General features: G+C 39.5%; 1 protein-coding gene across 1 annotated transcript in view; it reads right to left on the bottom strand.

Moving 5' to 3' along the window:
- Positions 1-16,270, bottom strand: part of LOC138006368 (U5 small nuclear ribonucleoprotein 200 kDa helicase-like) — a 49,319-nt gene that overhangs the window by 23,756 nt on the left and 9,293 nt on the right. The window contains exons 9-23 of the mRNA XM_068852644.1: positions 15,693-15,767; positions 15,401-15,574; positions 14,286-14,579; positions 13,387-13,821; positions 12,121-12,302; positions 10,255-10,462; positions 9,669-9,830; positions 9,097-9,199; positions 8,904-8,995; positions 8,697-8,783; positions 7,828-8,061; positions 4,341-4,424; positions 2,636-2,742; positions 2,226-2,444; positions 884-1,128 (exon numbers count right to left, since the gene is read on the bottom strand). Of these exons, the coding sequence (XP_068708745.1) occupies positions 884-1,128; positions 2,226-2,444; positions 2,636-2,742; positions 4,341-4,424; positions 7,828-8,061; positions 8,697-8,783; positions 8,904-8,995; positions 9,097-9,199; positions 9,669-9,830; positions 10,255-10,462; positions 12,121-12,302; positions 13,387-13,821; positions 14,286-14,579; positions 15,401-15,574; positions 15,693-15,767 (2,701 nt within the window). The remainder of the gene's footprint in view (positions 1-883; positions 1,129-2,225; positions 2,445-2,635; positions 2,743-4,340; positions 4,425-7,827; positions 8,062-8,696; positions 8,784-8,903; positions 8,996-9,096; positions 9,200-9,668; positions 9,831-10,254; positions 10,463-12,120; positions 12,303-13,386; positions 13,822-14,285; positions 14,580-15,400; positions 15,575-15,692; positions 15,768-16,270) is intronic.

Below are 16,270 nucleotides of genomic sequence, written 5' to 3'. Positions count from 1 at the left end.
TTCTTCATGAATGTATATTGCTCATAGTCTGGTAGATCAATTTTCACAAACATTTCCACACTAGGTTAGAATAGTCACAAGCTGCTAGAGAGAATTGCTGGTAATAACTACTTCCAGGAGATGCCCCCCTTTTAAGCCCAAAATGGTTGGAAGGGTGTTTGAGTGGGAAATAACAGTCACTTCAAATTACACCTCTTGTGGATAAAAGGGTTGATCCCCAAAGAAACATGACCTTAAGGCCGGTCTACACAGTATGATTTGTTGGCCTGACAGCGTCAGAGTGCAAATCTTGTGTGTATTTTGACAGCCGATAAACGACCGATTCATGGAAATAAAAATAATTGGTCGGATTCAAAAAATATGTTGCCCTCAGGCCGACAGTCCGAAAGAAACTGCCATGTCAATCAAAGGGTATGCGAGTGGGTAATACGCATAAATACTCTAAAAAATAAAAGCTTTCAAAATGGGAGATGCTAAAAGGACAATGGGAAGATTGTTTGAGAATTAATTCAAGTTTTAGACAAAGTAAAGTCACTTTATTTAACGTCGGTAGTTCCTTCAGCTACGAGGCTGGTATCAATGGAAGCCGACGGTGCGCCCTTTACCCCCCTCCCTCTGTCAGTGCTCCGTTTTAAGGGGATTTAAAGCTACAGCTACACGGATCAGAGGAAAGTCGAAACAGACGTTGAAGTCACCGAGGATTGAACCAGGGACCTCTCGCTCCGAAAGCCGCGCACTAGCCATCTGAGCCACGACTGCTCCTTTACAGGGTAGGATTTATCAGCCCGACAAAACCGGTTGACAAATCGTACTGTGTAAACTGGCCTTTAGTTTTGTGTATTGTTTACATGTAAGTTAAAGTCAGTGAGGATGAAATACAAACCAAGCCACTTGTCAGAAACAATTCTGATGAAATACTGAGGAGGAAGTGGCTCAAAAACAGGGACAAAGAACTTCAAGGTATGCTCATCAGATGCAAACTTGCTCTTCAGCAGGAAATACTCATGGTGCAGGATGATTTCACTGTCTACATCTTCCACAAATATCCACATAGCTTCAGAGTTGCCATGAACCTTTTCATCCCACTGAAAATCCGGTGTGATCACTAACTCGACACTAAGAGTAGACCTAACAAAACAAAATAAAGGAATTCATAGGCAACGGTAGCTCTAGTTTAAATAACCTATCATTAATTAAGGTAACAAGTTAAAATATAGCCGAAGTTGATGATACATTGAAAATCAACATACTGTAGCCCTTGATAACGACTTACATGCACAAAGCATTTTCTACTAAAATATGGTATACAATGCCCCAAGTTGCATCTGATTAAGGATAGTCAACAGTGAGCATGACAAAAAGTGATCTTTGATTGCACAAGAGCCACCAAAGGTACACCATAAGCTTTTCAATTTCCTACATGTATACACTGAATGTGTAATGTCATCTGTAAAGAGTGTCTGGAGAAGAAACTGAGTGAAAACCAGAACCTCAGGGCCTTTTTAGAGCCATTGGCTTGCAAAACTCGCCAGCTATATCAGTTTTGATTTTGCTGCCTACTTTGATTGAAAATAACACAAGAAACATCAACACAAAACTCAAAGCCAAGCTTCATTTGTGAAAAAGGAAAAGACACATGTTATGAAATGCAGGAAATACATTCTTAGGGGTCCAGGTAATATTTCAAATATTTCCCAGAGAAGCATGCCCATGTCCTCTCTACATGTAGGAACATGTGCCTGTGGTGCATGCCCCAACAACTCCGACCTTAAAATTTGCCACCAACATGTACCTGCACTCATATTGAAAATTGTACATTTACAGTACTTTGTTGCATTGTTGGTTACATAAATGTAACTGCACTTTTAGTTAGGTATAGGTCAGGTATTTCATTTTCCATCTTTTTCACCAACTGTACTTTTCAAACAACCACTTAATGCAAACCTTTCTGAAAACCCTGAACTGTGCACCAGGTTGCCACAGACATTATGCTTAGGTTGTACAAGTACTTCTTACAAGGCTAGTGCTGGGGTACAAGTCATTCAAGTTTTACCCTCATGTATAATCACAGCAAGGTTTTGGACCAAATCAGCTACAGGTAACAGTGCATTCACTGTTACAACAACGCAATGATCAGCCCAGCACACATCACGCAGAAGTCATAATAAAACTATGCAAAAGTCAACAACAAGATAACAATATTATTTTTGCCAGTCACTTGATACCTTGTGATAGGCTGAATATGTGTTGCTAGCTCCATCTTTGGTAGTTGATGTACAAACTTGTACAGTGTCTTGCCCATTTTGGGCATGTGTACAAGCTCACCAATCTCTGTTGCTCCCAGATCATAATATCGCTCCCATGGAAATTCTTTCTTCTCAATTCTCTTGATTACTTCCATGGGGATCTTCTTGAACTGACGCAATGGACTCATTGAAAGCCACCTTTTATTAAAAAATTAAAGTACTGTACATTAAAAGTACATTGGAGTCTCTTTATGGAGAGGTTGCTCAAGAAAAGTGTTAAAGAAGAACTGCATTACTTTCAGTTGAAAAAGCATCAATTGCATTGTAACTTGGTACTTGAACTAATCCTTACGTATATTATTATTATTTACTTCAACATGTTTACTCACATTCTTTTATCAATCATTTTGCACAAACTGAGACTCTTGTCTGCTAACTGAGCCCATCCACGATTCAGGACAATCTCAAAGATTGCCCTCATCAGCCGACCTGAAGACTACGCAAACAAAAACAGAATGTCAAGATTAATTTATGAACTGCAAAACTTTATTGTTTTATCTGTATTTTGATTGTATGAATTCAAATAATAAAAAAAATTCATTTTGATTTTAATGCTACATTCAGAAAATTGCAAAGGAATAACGAAATCCCAGCCAGAAAAAAGTCTCTCCCACATGCAAAATTAATTCCTCCAAACCACAAAAATTGCCAAATTAATCTGCAAAACTTTTGTTCCACAGGTCCTTGGCGATAATATCAATGTTTCTTGTAGGCCTAAGGACCACACTGAACTTTGCACTTCAAGTTGGGAAATCTAGCACCCAAACAACACATCTGCAATGACTAGGGTACAGTGTATGTTGCTTGCAGTGCTCAAAATTAAAAAAAAATCCAGGTTGTCCCTGTTTCAAAAGCTCTGGGAAACTTAACCCTTAAATTTGGTTTCCCTGATAAATACTTGGTTGCCCAGTAGGAAAGCCCACTCGATGTAAGCTGTGTTGAGATGCGATCACATGGCGTTGGAGCTGGGTATCCCACAGTTCTATGTGTGTGCCTGCAGCTTTTTGGGTGTTACCCTGACAGAAACTGATTATTAATATTATTAATTAATAGGTCGCCGGAAGCGCACAAAACTGTGATTGACATTTTGGAAGAATTCATTTATCGGTAAGTGAAATAGGCTTAAAAGTTTCAGTTCCGTTAAAAGCACGTTTTTGAAAGGATGCAGGTCAGCTCCTAACCAGTTTCAGATGTTTAAGTTAACCAGTTTCTGAACATTGATTTCATCAGTTTCAAGAGTTTGTAGTTTACAGAAACCCATCACAGAAATCAAATAGTTACAGTTGTATTGTATCATCATTGTAAATAAAACTTTGATTATCCGATACACAGTCTCTATTGTAAACTTTGAAGTCGTCGATACTCCAACTGTCCACTGGGGAAGTCTGGGTTTAAATTTGAGGATTTTAGATCTCCACTGCCTATATGTTTCTGATATTGGTTCTTGCATTTTCCTATCTGACAATGTTTTTGTAAAAGTCACAGATGTTCAATTCACAGGAAAATGCTCAGGTGCGGCAAATAAATTATTGTTAAATTTCACACTTCTATCACACATTGATATTACAAAACCGAAAGGTAAGTCGGGTGCTGCTTATGTAATAAATATTCATTTTCTATTTTTGGCTGGGTTGTCCGGTTGTTTTTTTCTTCGGCAACCAGGCTTTTCATTTTACCAAAAACTGGTTGCCCGGTAAACTTTCTGGTCATCTGGGACAACCGGATGACTGCTAATTTCAAGCACTGTGCTTGTAACTGCAATAGACCTTTTTACAGTCATCTGCTTAGTTACCTGGCCTTTAAATGAAAGTGAGGCTGGTGATGACCTTGTTATGATACAGCCCTCCCAGCTATTCTTAAGTTCATGATGTTGTTCTCATGCTAATTAGTTGGAATTTACATAAAAAAAGCAACAAGGTTTCCATCAAAACAAGGTCATCTCTAGCCTCACTTTCATTCATAGGCCAGGTAACTAAGCACATAACTGTAAAATGGATTATTCAATCAAGCTGCACGTGACACTATACTCTTTACCTGTGTAACATAAACCATGTCTGACATCAAGGCAAACCCCTCCAGCCTCAAATGAGATATGTAGGCTTGAAGAAGAACATTGACCTGCAAAAGGATCAATACGGCCAACTATTAAACAAGACTATGCCAGCTGCTCGCTTAAAAATGTGCATGTGTGTTCATTCACTATTTTCGCAAATCCCATAACAGTGTTCATTTGGGGGGGGGGGGGGGAGGAGGAGGGGAGTATTTGTATTGAAACAATGGATATCCAGTTCACTGAAGCATAATACAGTCCCAAGAGTATTTAACTTGTATTGTTTTTATGTAAACAACCCCCCCCCCCCCCCAAAAAAAAAACATATTGCATTATGGGAAAGGGAAAATAGTCAATCAAAGATGTTTTCAGATAACCAGGATGCAGTTGTCAGTGCTTCAACTGCCAATTTTTAGCCACCTGAATTGTTATGTTCCAAAGATTTGACCCTGAAATGTCAAGGAGTGGCATCCAGGAATTTGACACTTTGGGTGACAGCCCAGATTAAAACAGCTCCCTCTTTTATTCTAGATCTTTACTAACCCACTAGTTTAGCTTTTTAGTTATTTTGGGAGACCAGCTACTACAGTGTATTTGTATTTTTAATTCACATATTGTTATTTAGCTAGTTACCTTTACAGTATAAATAAACCTTGTCATAGTTGTAACAACTTATGTTGTTGCTATTTATTTATCTACCATGTGTACCTTTCATTGTCCTTCAGTTTCATTTTAGAATATGACGTGCGCCTTAATTCATGAACACATTTAAAATATTTCATAATCAACACCATACATTGTACATTTATCTTACTTTTTCAGAAATTGTACCTTGTTAGTCAGCGCATGTACATTGAGAATGGTGGAATGGTCAAGAAATTTCAATGAGGTTAAACGAAGTTTAACCAAGTAAACAACTAGGAGCGACTGCAGCGTATTGGTCAGTGGTTTTACTATACTTGCTCATGCGTGGAATACCTCGTGCTTTGGGCTGTATCGCTTACTTATCAGTGTGGCGGGAAGCAGGAGCATTGTGTGTGGAGCGTTTAGCGGTTTTTGTTCCTATATATACAGTCGTCATTCCATAGATGTGTTCAAAACTGCTTTCCTGTTAGTTAGGATTCTTTTTGGGTCCAGTTACGGGTTTGTTTTGGGGGAAACGCAACTTCGGGCGAGCTTGCGATCGAGTTGGGATAGCCGCCATGTTGGATTCTTGTAGCTTTATTTTTGGCAACATCAGTTCACGCAGCTTCAGTAGGCGCTTTCTACCATCGAGATCTTATGCAGGGCCCCGCTTCTTATTGCATAAAGCCATTCATGACCACGCGGAATTTGCTTGGGCGCTACGGTCGTACATCACGGCGTGACCTTCGGCCATCTCCGCCGGATCCCCGTACAAGAATCACCTGGCGGGAAGCTTGTCTTCGACCAATCTTGGACAGCGTATCCTTTGCACAGTTTCATATGGGACAGGGCATTTCATGCAGTTGAACTTAAGAGCTAGCTAGCTCAGTTGTTAGGTGGCATAGCGTCACTTTTAGCGTCTCGCTCGTATTCTGTCAGGCTTTTAGCGTTATGGCTGCGTCATAGGCTCTCTGATCATGATGCTTGGTTGTAGTTTGTTTTCTAGTTTTGCTTTGGGCCATGAACTCGACTATAAGCATCTGTTATTTAGCTGGGCCACACGTACAATGTACACTTGTCTGGTAATATTATTGATACTACTATTACTATCATCTAGAGGCTTAGGCCGTTGTATATGAAGTGACGTGCATTGGAGTTTGTTTTATTTTATGTATCGGCGTGGCATTAGCGTTTATTTTCTCTTTTCATTTGCTAGCATGTTGCGTGGACTTGTTTTGTACAGTTTTATGTAATTATGTAGTTTAATATATTACTTAGTTTACGAGAAGCAAGCGTCATACTTCTGTGCATTGTTGTTTAGCGTTGTTTAACGCACCGCAAGCATCTGTTATTTAGCTGGGCCACACGTACAACGTACACTTGTCTGGTAATATTATTGATACTACTATTACTATCATCAAGAGGCTTAGGCCGTTGTATCTTAAGTGACGTGCATTGGAGTTTGTTTTATTTTATGTATCGGCGAGGCGTTAGCATTTTATTTTCTCTTTTCATTTGCTAGCATGTTGCGAGGACTTGTTTTGTACTTTTTTATGTAATTATGTAGTTTAATATAATTACTTAGTTTACGAGGAGCAAACATCATACTTCTGTGCATTGTTGTTTAGTGTTGCGTTCCACCTTAGAGTTGCATTGCGTTGTATTCTCAGCGTTGTTTAGAGTTGAGTTGCGTCCTGGCGTTGCATTGCGGTGTATTCTCAGCGTTGTTTAGCGTTGCATTGCGTGGCGTTATATTCTTACGTTGTTTAGCGGTGGCCTTGCGTCTTAGCGTTGCATTGCGTTGTATTCTCAGCGTTGTTTACGTTGCATTGCATGGCGTTGTAGTCTCAGCGTTGTTTTGCGTTGCGTTGCATTGCAGTGTATTCTCAGCGTTGATTTTTAGCGCTGTATTGCGTGGCGTTATATTCTTTTTTTTTTGTATTGTGTGGCATTATTTTCTCTTTTTTTTTTGTATTGCGTGGCGTTATATATTCTTTTTTTTTTGTATTGCGTGGCATTATATCCCTTTTTTTTTTTGTATTGCGTGGCGTTACATTCTTGCGTTGTTTAGGGTTGCGTTGCCTTGTTTTCTTTTGCGGTTAGCACATTGCAGTGGTCTAGGCTGTTAGCAGGGTCATGAGCAGTTCTTTGGTTGTTGGGTGCCGTCGGATGTGGGCGATTCGGGGCTCTTGCTTAGGGGCCATGAGCCCCTCTCTCCGAGCCTTCTAGGCTCGGAGGTCCTCCGGCTTGGCGTGGGGGCTCATGGCTGGGTTGTCAGGTTTGCCAGCCATCGGTGCAGTCTCCATCTTGGAGCTGGCTGCCAATAGTGGAAGCGCCAGGATGTTTCGGGCACCCAACCTCCAAAGAGCGACGATGTTGTTTAATGAGGTTAAACGAAGTTTAACCAAGTAAACAACTAGGAGCGACTGCAGCGTATTGGTCAGTGGTTTTACTATACTTGCTCATGCGTGGAATACCTCGTGCTTTGGGCTGTATCGCTTACTTATCAGTGTGGCGGGAAGCAGGAGCATTGTGTGTGGAGCGTTTAGCGGTTTTTGTTCCCTCCCTCCCTCCCCACCCTCTGCTTTCCACTGTATATCAGTGTGACGGGTGCCTGTTCTTCTCGGGGGCGTGGGGGCTCATGGCTGGGTTGTCAGGTTTGCCAGCCATCGGTGCAGTCTCCATCTTGGAGCTGGCTGCCAATAGTGGAAGCGCCAGGATGTTTCGGGCACCCAACCTCCAAAGAGCGACGATGTTGTTTACTCCTTTTAAGCCCTGATTTTTTAACATTACTTACTAAATAGAGTTACTTTGATGCAAGAATGCTTTTATCTTGGTGTAAGGTACCTTAGCACTTGGTTCTTCAATGCTCTCCTTGACTGGGATAGGGACACGCTCCAGTAACTTGTTCAGTTCAAGCTTTTCTTCTTCTCTAACTGTGATGTACTTGAATTCTGACGAGAGTGAGAAGACCCTGAACAGTTCAATCTCGCTCAGTGTTGGTTTCAGCAGGTTGTTGTAAGTAGCGATAGTTTCTTGCGTGCAGTAGTAATGGCTGGCAATGCGACCCAACTCTGTAACCTTAAACATTAACAACAGTGTTAAGAGCAAGGTCCTTACACACATACATGCATGGTAAATTAAGTTAAAGAACAAATCTTTCACTCTGAAACCTGTGTTGATTTTTCAGTGTCCATGTAACAACTACTATCATAATAAATTATTATAATCATACCACATCTTAAGACCCTTGAATTGATTTGCGAGTGCAGTGTACCTTGTAATCACCTGTATCTCCCAGAATTTACCCACCTACAATGTATGATCACATTACAGAAGAGAGACCACAACACCAGGAATTCCATGCCCCATACATTAGGAATAGCTTCTGGCTCCTATGTCCCACTACCTTAAGGTTATGAACCTTAGGGCCTATGGTTTATCCTAGATTCCAGCTATTTAAAGATGTCATGAAAAAGGCATCACTTTCTCTTCAGTTACAAAATAATGTATTTTAGACTCTAAATGTTGTCCAGCCCAGTAGCCCAATGCCCCAGCAACTGAGCCCACCAGTCAGCAGTCAAACTCATTACAAATTTCTCAGAGGTTTGAACTAGGTTCCTTGGGTGCCAGATGAAGAAGACACAAATTCCATGGAAATCCTATTGTGAGATCAAAGAAATGAACCATTCAAGTAAAGCTGTAAATGTCTTCACCTGAAAGTTTCCTGATTTCTTGTCATATTTCACAAGATTGTTCTTATCCAGCAGTGTGGCAGCTGAATGAATAAGGTCTGCTCTTCGCTGCAAGATGAAAAATGACACTCGTTAGGTCATAAGTATGTTCCAAGAAATTATTCTTACTGAAAAACAAAGACTAAAAGATGCTAATCGATCAAAGTTCAGCCACAATTCCATTGATACCTGCTCAAGAAGGGGATCCCTCTCAATTTCATCATGAGTTACACCATAGAGTGATGGATTTCTCAGCATCCGGATATAAAGGTAGGTATAACCTGCAATAAAGAACAATGCAATTATTTGTACCATTCTAAAAAACACAGGCAATGTCCAAGGTCAATGGCAACATATAAATCAGGACTTTTTCTTACAGTACCTAGCCAATGTACACCTTCCTTTGCATTCTGCACTGTTCCCAGCACAATTTCAGCATTGAGGTTGTCAGCCAACTTGCCAATAAACTGACTTTCAATGGGAAGCTACAACCAAAACGATAAAACCAATCATCATTTTTAAAAGAACCTTTCAACTGTAAACAAAGATGCTGCTCATGCAATAAAACTTAAAAACAACTAGGAACAAACTTTGACAAAATTTAGCGATGCCTCTTTAAGGGTGAGTTTTCCTTTAATCATCTTGTTATCGTCTAAAATAATTGGTAATTAGTTCAACTGCAGTTGGCCACATTTGCCTCTATATTCATGCCCTCAGGGGTTTCAATAACTTTTGAAGTAGATCCCTGGCTGGGTTAATCAATGTAAGCAGAAGTCACTCTTCTCTTTTACAAGGGTTTGCATGAAAATCAAGGCAGAGTACACGGTGGTGAGAGGCAAATTTCTGACAAACAGACGGCGGTATACCGCGGTGACTGAATTCTAATGAAACTCATGCATACTACACAAAGCCAACACCACAACATTTTGGCAGTTAAAGGACATGTTACTGTACCTGTTGATTCATAAGTGAGAGATAGTACTGAAGCTCACTGTGACTTGTTATCAAGATGCCTTCACCCTTGCTGTCATACTGAGGACGACCTGCACGGCCCAACATCTGCATCACATCCAATGCACCAAGCTCAACCCAGCGACCCTTTTCAGGGTTGTAAATCTGTACATGTGACACAAAAACACTTGTTGACAAAAAAAAAATTACCACTCTCAACAACTGTGTTTATTTGAATGCATAAAACAGACAGAAACCGCTCCAAGAGCTGGATAATTCTTGCAAACTGCCAAGTACATGTAGGGAAGGACAGAGTGGAAAGGAGGAGGACAGGGAGGAAACAACTAAGACCAAATGGCTAAACTTGTAAAGAACGCGACACACTACAAAACAAAACGACACAATGTAACAAGGCAGCTCTTTTAAGACCATAAGGGCACGCCCTTGTAGAATCTATCAAAGGAGCTTTTCAAGCTAGAAACATGCAAACATTAGCACTTACCAATGTATAATATTTTAATTTTATAACATCCTCTGGAAAATTCCAAATTTATACAGCCAAAGGGCAGTTCTTCTAACAAGGTCTCACCTGTGTTCCTTTTATGATAACAGTGTGTGCAGGCAAGTTCACACCCCATGCCAATGTTGCTGTGGAAACCAGCACTTGTATATGCCTGTCCGCAAAAAGATCCTCCACCAGAGTTCTATCAACCCTCGTCATGCCAGCATGATGGATAGCAAAGCCGTAGGGAAGAAGATCTTTTAACTCCAGATTGACTGCTTGTTCAGCTTCAGCTCTAGAGGATTATCAGAGAGAGGTCACCACTATTAAGAGCAAGACAAATGATTGCCTTCCTTATAAAAGGGAGGCATACTCTGTGGCTAACCAGCTCATACAGTAGATAGAAGGCCTGCCCCATGGCTGGCAAAGGTCTACAATGTTTGTACATACAGCTGTACACCACTTACACGTAGCTCAGACTTGTAACTAGGTCATCAATAGCAGCTGACTTATTAAACTGTTATCTGAACTATTATATTCATGGCATCTGACAGGATGCGGCGATGCGGATCCGCATAATTCACTGAAATCCGCATCTTCCGCATAATTTCGATATTTTCCACATAATTCGGATATTTTCCGCAAAAAACAGAAGAAATATCTGATATTAGTGATAAAGCAGCTCCTTAACATCCTCAAAAACATAAAAGCCGAAGAAATTGACTGTTTTGAAACACTTATTTTCCTGAACATTGAAGAAAACACACCATTTCGTTCGCAAGATGAAAGTTCGTAAGAAAGATCGTAAGCAGTTTCCGCGCATTTTTTCACCAATGAGCCTGGACACTAGTTTTTGTTCCTACAATGCTTTCCATTGGACGAGAAACAGTTACACTTCAACAAATGACGTAACTGATAAGAAACTAAGGGCGCGTTCGATTGACCGTATTCCGGAATAGGATTACATGGAATACAAGTTAGAAATCCTTCGTTTTTACGGAGATTCACATTAAAAATGTCGAACACCTGCTAAAATGCTATTTTAAACATATCTTCATTATCCTTGTTGCTTCAAAACGCCAGACATACCGTTTTGAATTCATCACTTCACGTATTCTTATTCCGGAATACGGTGAATCAAACGCACTTTAAGTCAATGATCGAGGGAATGGATCGCGCTCCAAAGGTATTACAATTTTGCTCCATTATCTCCAAATTGGAACAAAATTCATGATGAGAAACAAAATAATTTTTTATCGCTTTATTTATTTTACCAAAAGTTGCGGGAAAATCCCAACTGCTAACCCTTTTATTTCAACGGTGAAAGCTGGTCGCAAATTGATGACTCCTCCATGTAATTTAATCACAAAGGGGAAAAATTCAGTCACAAATGCGATTGTATTGGTTGCAATTTCGATTACGGATTTACCGTAAGCATGTAAATACATTGGACGGGCCTAATTATTAGTTTTATAACTTGTTTAAGTTTCCGCATAATCCGGTGTAATTTCCGCATAATCAACGCATGTTTCCGCATAATATGGCCAAAAATTTCCGCATAATCTTTAATTTTTTTCCGCATCCTATCAGAAGCCATGTATATTGGGGAACAATCAGCAAGAGGATGGCTTGAAATTCCAGGTTTCTGAGAACTGGTAAACAATACTCGCATGTTTCTTCCTTCACATTTTAACTTAACTCTTCTGTAAAAATGTACCGAAGTACTACAAAATTTAATGTGAACCCTGAGTTTAATAAAGCTCCTCCGAATCTCTGATCCTTCATTCCATTTTCTTCCCTGGGAAATGCCTGCTTTCAAGACAAAAATCATCTTTCAAAGGAAAGACCAAAGAGAAAAAATGGCTGCTTTTGGTTAGCATGGTTTATAAACTAAAATGAAAGCATATAACTGCACATTAAAAGGAAGCAGATTTTGAAGCCTCGATAGCATACCTTAGAACCTCTGTGCTTGCCGAATCTTCCCTCAAGAAAAGTCCTAATGTGTCCCTCTCAAGACACAAATCTCTGATGGCTCGAGCAGTTTTGCTTGTTTCTTTTCTGGAGTGTACAAATATAAGCACTTGGTTCTTTCCAGCATGTTCAATAACTTTTTCATACACAATATCATTCATCACCTGAAAGCATACAATGTACATAATTCTGTAACTGCTTCAACCTGCCCAGAGTACCCCCAAAGTTCCTATTGCATCACAATACAGTGTACTTTTCACTTATTTTGAGCTTGAGGGTTTGACTGCACTGCCCACAAAATAATAAATGAAATGGACAAGTGATCCTCACACCTATCAGGACAATTTGTCTCTTACGAACACCTTAAATTTTTATATAATTTATACATTTACCACATAAAAATAAGTTAAGCAAATGAAAAAATAAAGGATCCCTAACCTACATGAACATGTATGATACGGCCTAAGAAAACTGTGACAGTAAACAGTAAGATGATATATTTTTCTACACATGCCTGGGAAACCAAACCAGGAAGTTGCATGGGGCATGCTGTTGAATCATAGCTTGAGATTGCGACCAATACAGTTGCATTTGCAACTGGATTTTTTCCCTTTGCGACTTAAATATCCGGAGAAGTCGCAGATTTCCTTTCACCTTTTCTTTTTTGAAACAAAAGGGTTAGCAGTTGCCACTTTGCTGCTTCTTTTGCAAAAATAAAGAAATGACAAAATTGTTTCTCACCATGAATTTTCTTTCAATCTGAAGATAGCGTAACTGTAGCCTAATTTAGTTGCGATGCACATGTTAAGTGCGCAACTCCATTCCTTCAATCATTCGCCTTTTTTTTTTCCTTACACACAAGTATTGCAGGCTCATATTTTGTTTTGCTTTACAGCTAACAACACAATGCAGTGCAATGATTTTGCAACTAAATTTTCGTATCTTGTTGCAAAATTGCGACTGGATTTCTGGTAGTAAATAATTCTCTGCTCTCTCAAATCCCATAATGCACCTCTTTTACCCCCCAAAATCTACACAGGCATTGCTTTTGGTTTCTCTTGGGACAGCTTCATGTCCCAAGAGAAACCTAAAACAATGATTACGCAAAATTTTGGGGGGTAAATGAGATGCATTATGGGATTTGAGAAAGTAGAGAATGAAAGAAATTTCTCTCATCAAAACATCTCATCTCAGAGTCAGTCCATACTGACATTACCTTACAACAAAAATTGAACCCAGAAAACAAACCTGCAGTCTTTTAATTGGTTTCTTTTCAGTAACACCAATGTACTGCTGCTCTAGTGGAACAGGTCTAAAACTGTTATCAAAGAAAAACAGACCCTTGGCAGGGTTGACACGCATGAAGGTTGCCACATCTTCATAATTTGGTAAAGTTGCACTCAATCCCACCAGACGAACCAGTTCTTGAGTCGTCTCTATCTGTCGGATTGTGCGTGAAACCAGTGACTCCAGCACTGGCCCACGATCATCATGAAGCAGATGAATTTCATCAATGATGACGAGTCTTACAAGTTGGGTGAATGTTCTCTCTCCTCCCTTGCGTGTAATAATGTCCCATTTTTCTGGAGTACAGACAATCACTTGAGTACTGTTAATCTGTTCCTTGTTCATATTGTGGTCTCCAGTCAACTCTGATACAGTTACCCCATATGTACTGAGCCTCTGTCAAAAGTAGGAAGACAAGATTAATTAATCATACCCATGATAACCAAATACCAATCGATAACATGGCCTGAAGATGTGTATACAGGTAACTGGCAACTTAAAAACTGAAAATTACTGTAAGGAAAATTACTGTTCTTCTTTCAGCAGAGATTAAGCCTGGATTATTCAAAAGGTCCACTGGACAAAATAATACAGTGTAAGTGCTATAAAAACCACATTACCAACAGGACATTGATTTACAATGTATCCATCAAATAGTGATATCCACCCGTCACAGGGCTGGTGATAAGACACTATCCACAGGTAAGGAATGAGGCAGAGCCAGCTTTAAAACAACTGACAAAAGCAAGGTAGACATCTTGTTTGCCCTTAGCTAAAATACACTATACAGTATTAATTTTGGTTGCACTAAAAAATAAGGGGCACCAAACACAGAGTCACATAAAGACATGATACCTCACCTTGGTAAAATTGGCAACCATCTCCTGCACAAGAGATTTCATGGGAGCAACATAAATGGCTTTAAATTCTTCCAGGTTGATTGTTCCATCAAGATTGATGTGCTTGCCGATCTCCCTCAAGATTGTCAACAAAGCCACATTCGTCTTACCCGCACCAGTCGGAGCACAGAGCAACAGATTTTCATCAGTGTTAAGAGCAGAATTACAGAGTCTACTTTGGATTCTGTTCAAAGCATCATAACCTTCAAAGGCTGGCTGGGCATACTTTGGTAAGCTTGTGATGGGAACACGTTCCTATTAAAAATAATACAGTCAACCTGAAACTTAAAACTATAGATTTTTTTTCCTCTCCACATTTTACTTCACAAGATCATAGTTTACTACATGTATGCATGTTTTGCCTTTTTATAAAAGTTCCAACAGTTTTATTTTTTCACACACTTTGCAACTGAAGATAATGTTTGTGACATTGAAACAAGTCTTAAGGTTAAGGTTAAGGTTTAGGACATAATAATTTATTAAAATCTGGATCATTGGATAATGCAATTCGAGAGTTTTGATTGGCTAAGCCATCATGGGTTATGAGCCATTATAACATGATCTACAGCATATGCGTGATTTTTTGGGCCTTTTTATTTTTATTGTAGTCTAGTTTTCTATATTTTGGGGGCATCTTTAATAAAACAATTATTCCACTCACGCTTGTTGGATATGAGATGATTATAGCCAACTCGGCGCTACGCGCCTCGTTGGCTATCTATCATCTCATATCCAACGCAAGCTCATGGAATAATTGTTAAAGTTAAATATACCGCACATATCACAGTCTCATGGCAGTTTACAGTTAATTTCCTTCTCTAAGGTGAGTTTTCAGACGTCAGTTCACAAATTAAAAAATAATATCTCAATATTATTGTTTTTTAAATAATTATTAGTATAGTATTCTCCATACAGATTTTTTAACAGACATGTTCCATGCATATTTCTTGCAATTCATTTTATACCAATTTTGTGGACTTGACAAACTCAAGGTGAAAACCAAGGAATCATCTTGGTTTCTTAGAAACATCAAAAGAATTACTCTTTAATAGTAGTTAATTTTTTTATGCTCTTACCTCTCCTGCCTCATATGGTTTAGGCTTTAATGCTGGCACATGAACCTCTTCATAACCCTTTCTCTGCTTCCTGAATGAACCATCAGGAAGTTGACATCTCTTGTTTGCCATAAGATGGCTTCCATCTTTGAAGGAAAGATCTTCCAGGTCCAGTATTTTTCGACTCCCCCGTGTCTGTGACAGAGCCAAAGTAATTGTCAAACAATTTTGGCTACATTCCAGAAAAACTAAGTTGCAAGTGCACTAGAGGATTATTGAGAAGAAAATAGGGACCATATAAACCTGCATTTACCTGGTCAGACTCGACAGCGTCCAAGTCAGCTGCAATCCTGGCTTTTCTATTGGCTGCTTTCCGTGCACGTTCCTCCTGCAGGCCACCAAAAAAGTCAGTCAGATGTGTTACATGTACCAGCGTGAAGTATGCTGTAATATTTTAGCTCACTAAGGAGCAGCATGGCTGAGTATAGAGTTTTCAAACTGTATGACACCACCTTGCGGGATGAGTTTGTTGCCTCTATTCTCAACAAAATGATCTACCCCTAACCAACATTAAATTTGATTTTATTTATACTATCCCCAATAAATAAATGTTCAATCTCAGATACTGCATTTCCAGCATTCTGACTGGCTCACTCAATCTCATTTATCAGCTCATATAACATAATGACCTTAAATGGAAACTGATTGCATCGCTCGTTTTGGAAAAACTAAGACAACATCCTGTCATTCTGTAAGTTAAACAGAGGGTAATGCAAAGTGCTATTTCTACCCATGTAAACCATGTGAGCATTAGCCCTACAAATGGAATTGGGCCCACAAAAGGACAGAGAAAAACTCTGACCGGGTGAATCACTAAACCGTTAAATTGAC

This window comes from Montipora foliosa, chromosome 6 (genome assembly GCF_036669935.1).
Source record: "Montipora foliosa isolate CH-2021 chromosome 6, ASM3666993v2, whole genome shotgun sequence".
Taxonomy (NCBI): domain Eukaryota; kingdom Metazoa; phylum Cnidaria; class Anthozoa; order Scleractinia; family Acroporidae; genus Montipora; species Montipora foliosa.
Note: the sequence above shows the minus strand (reverse complement) of the source record. Positions and strands in the feature narration are given on the sequence as shown.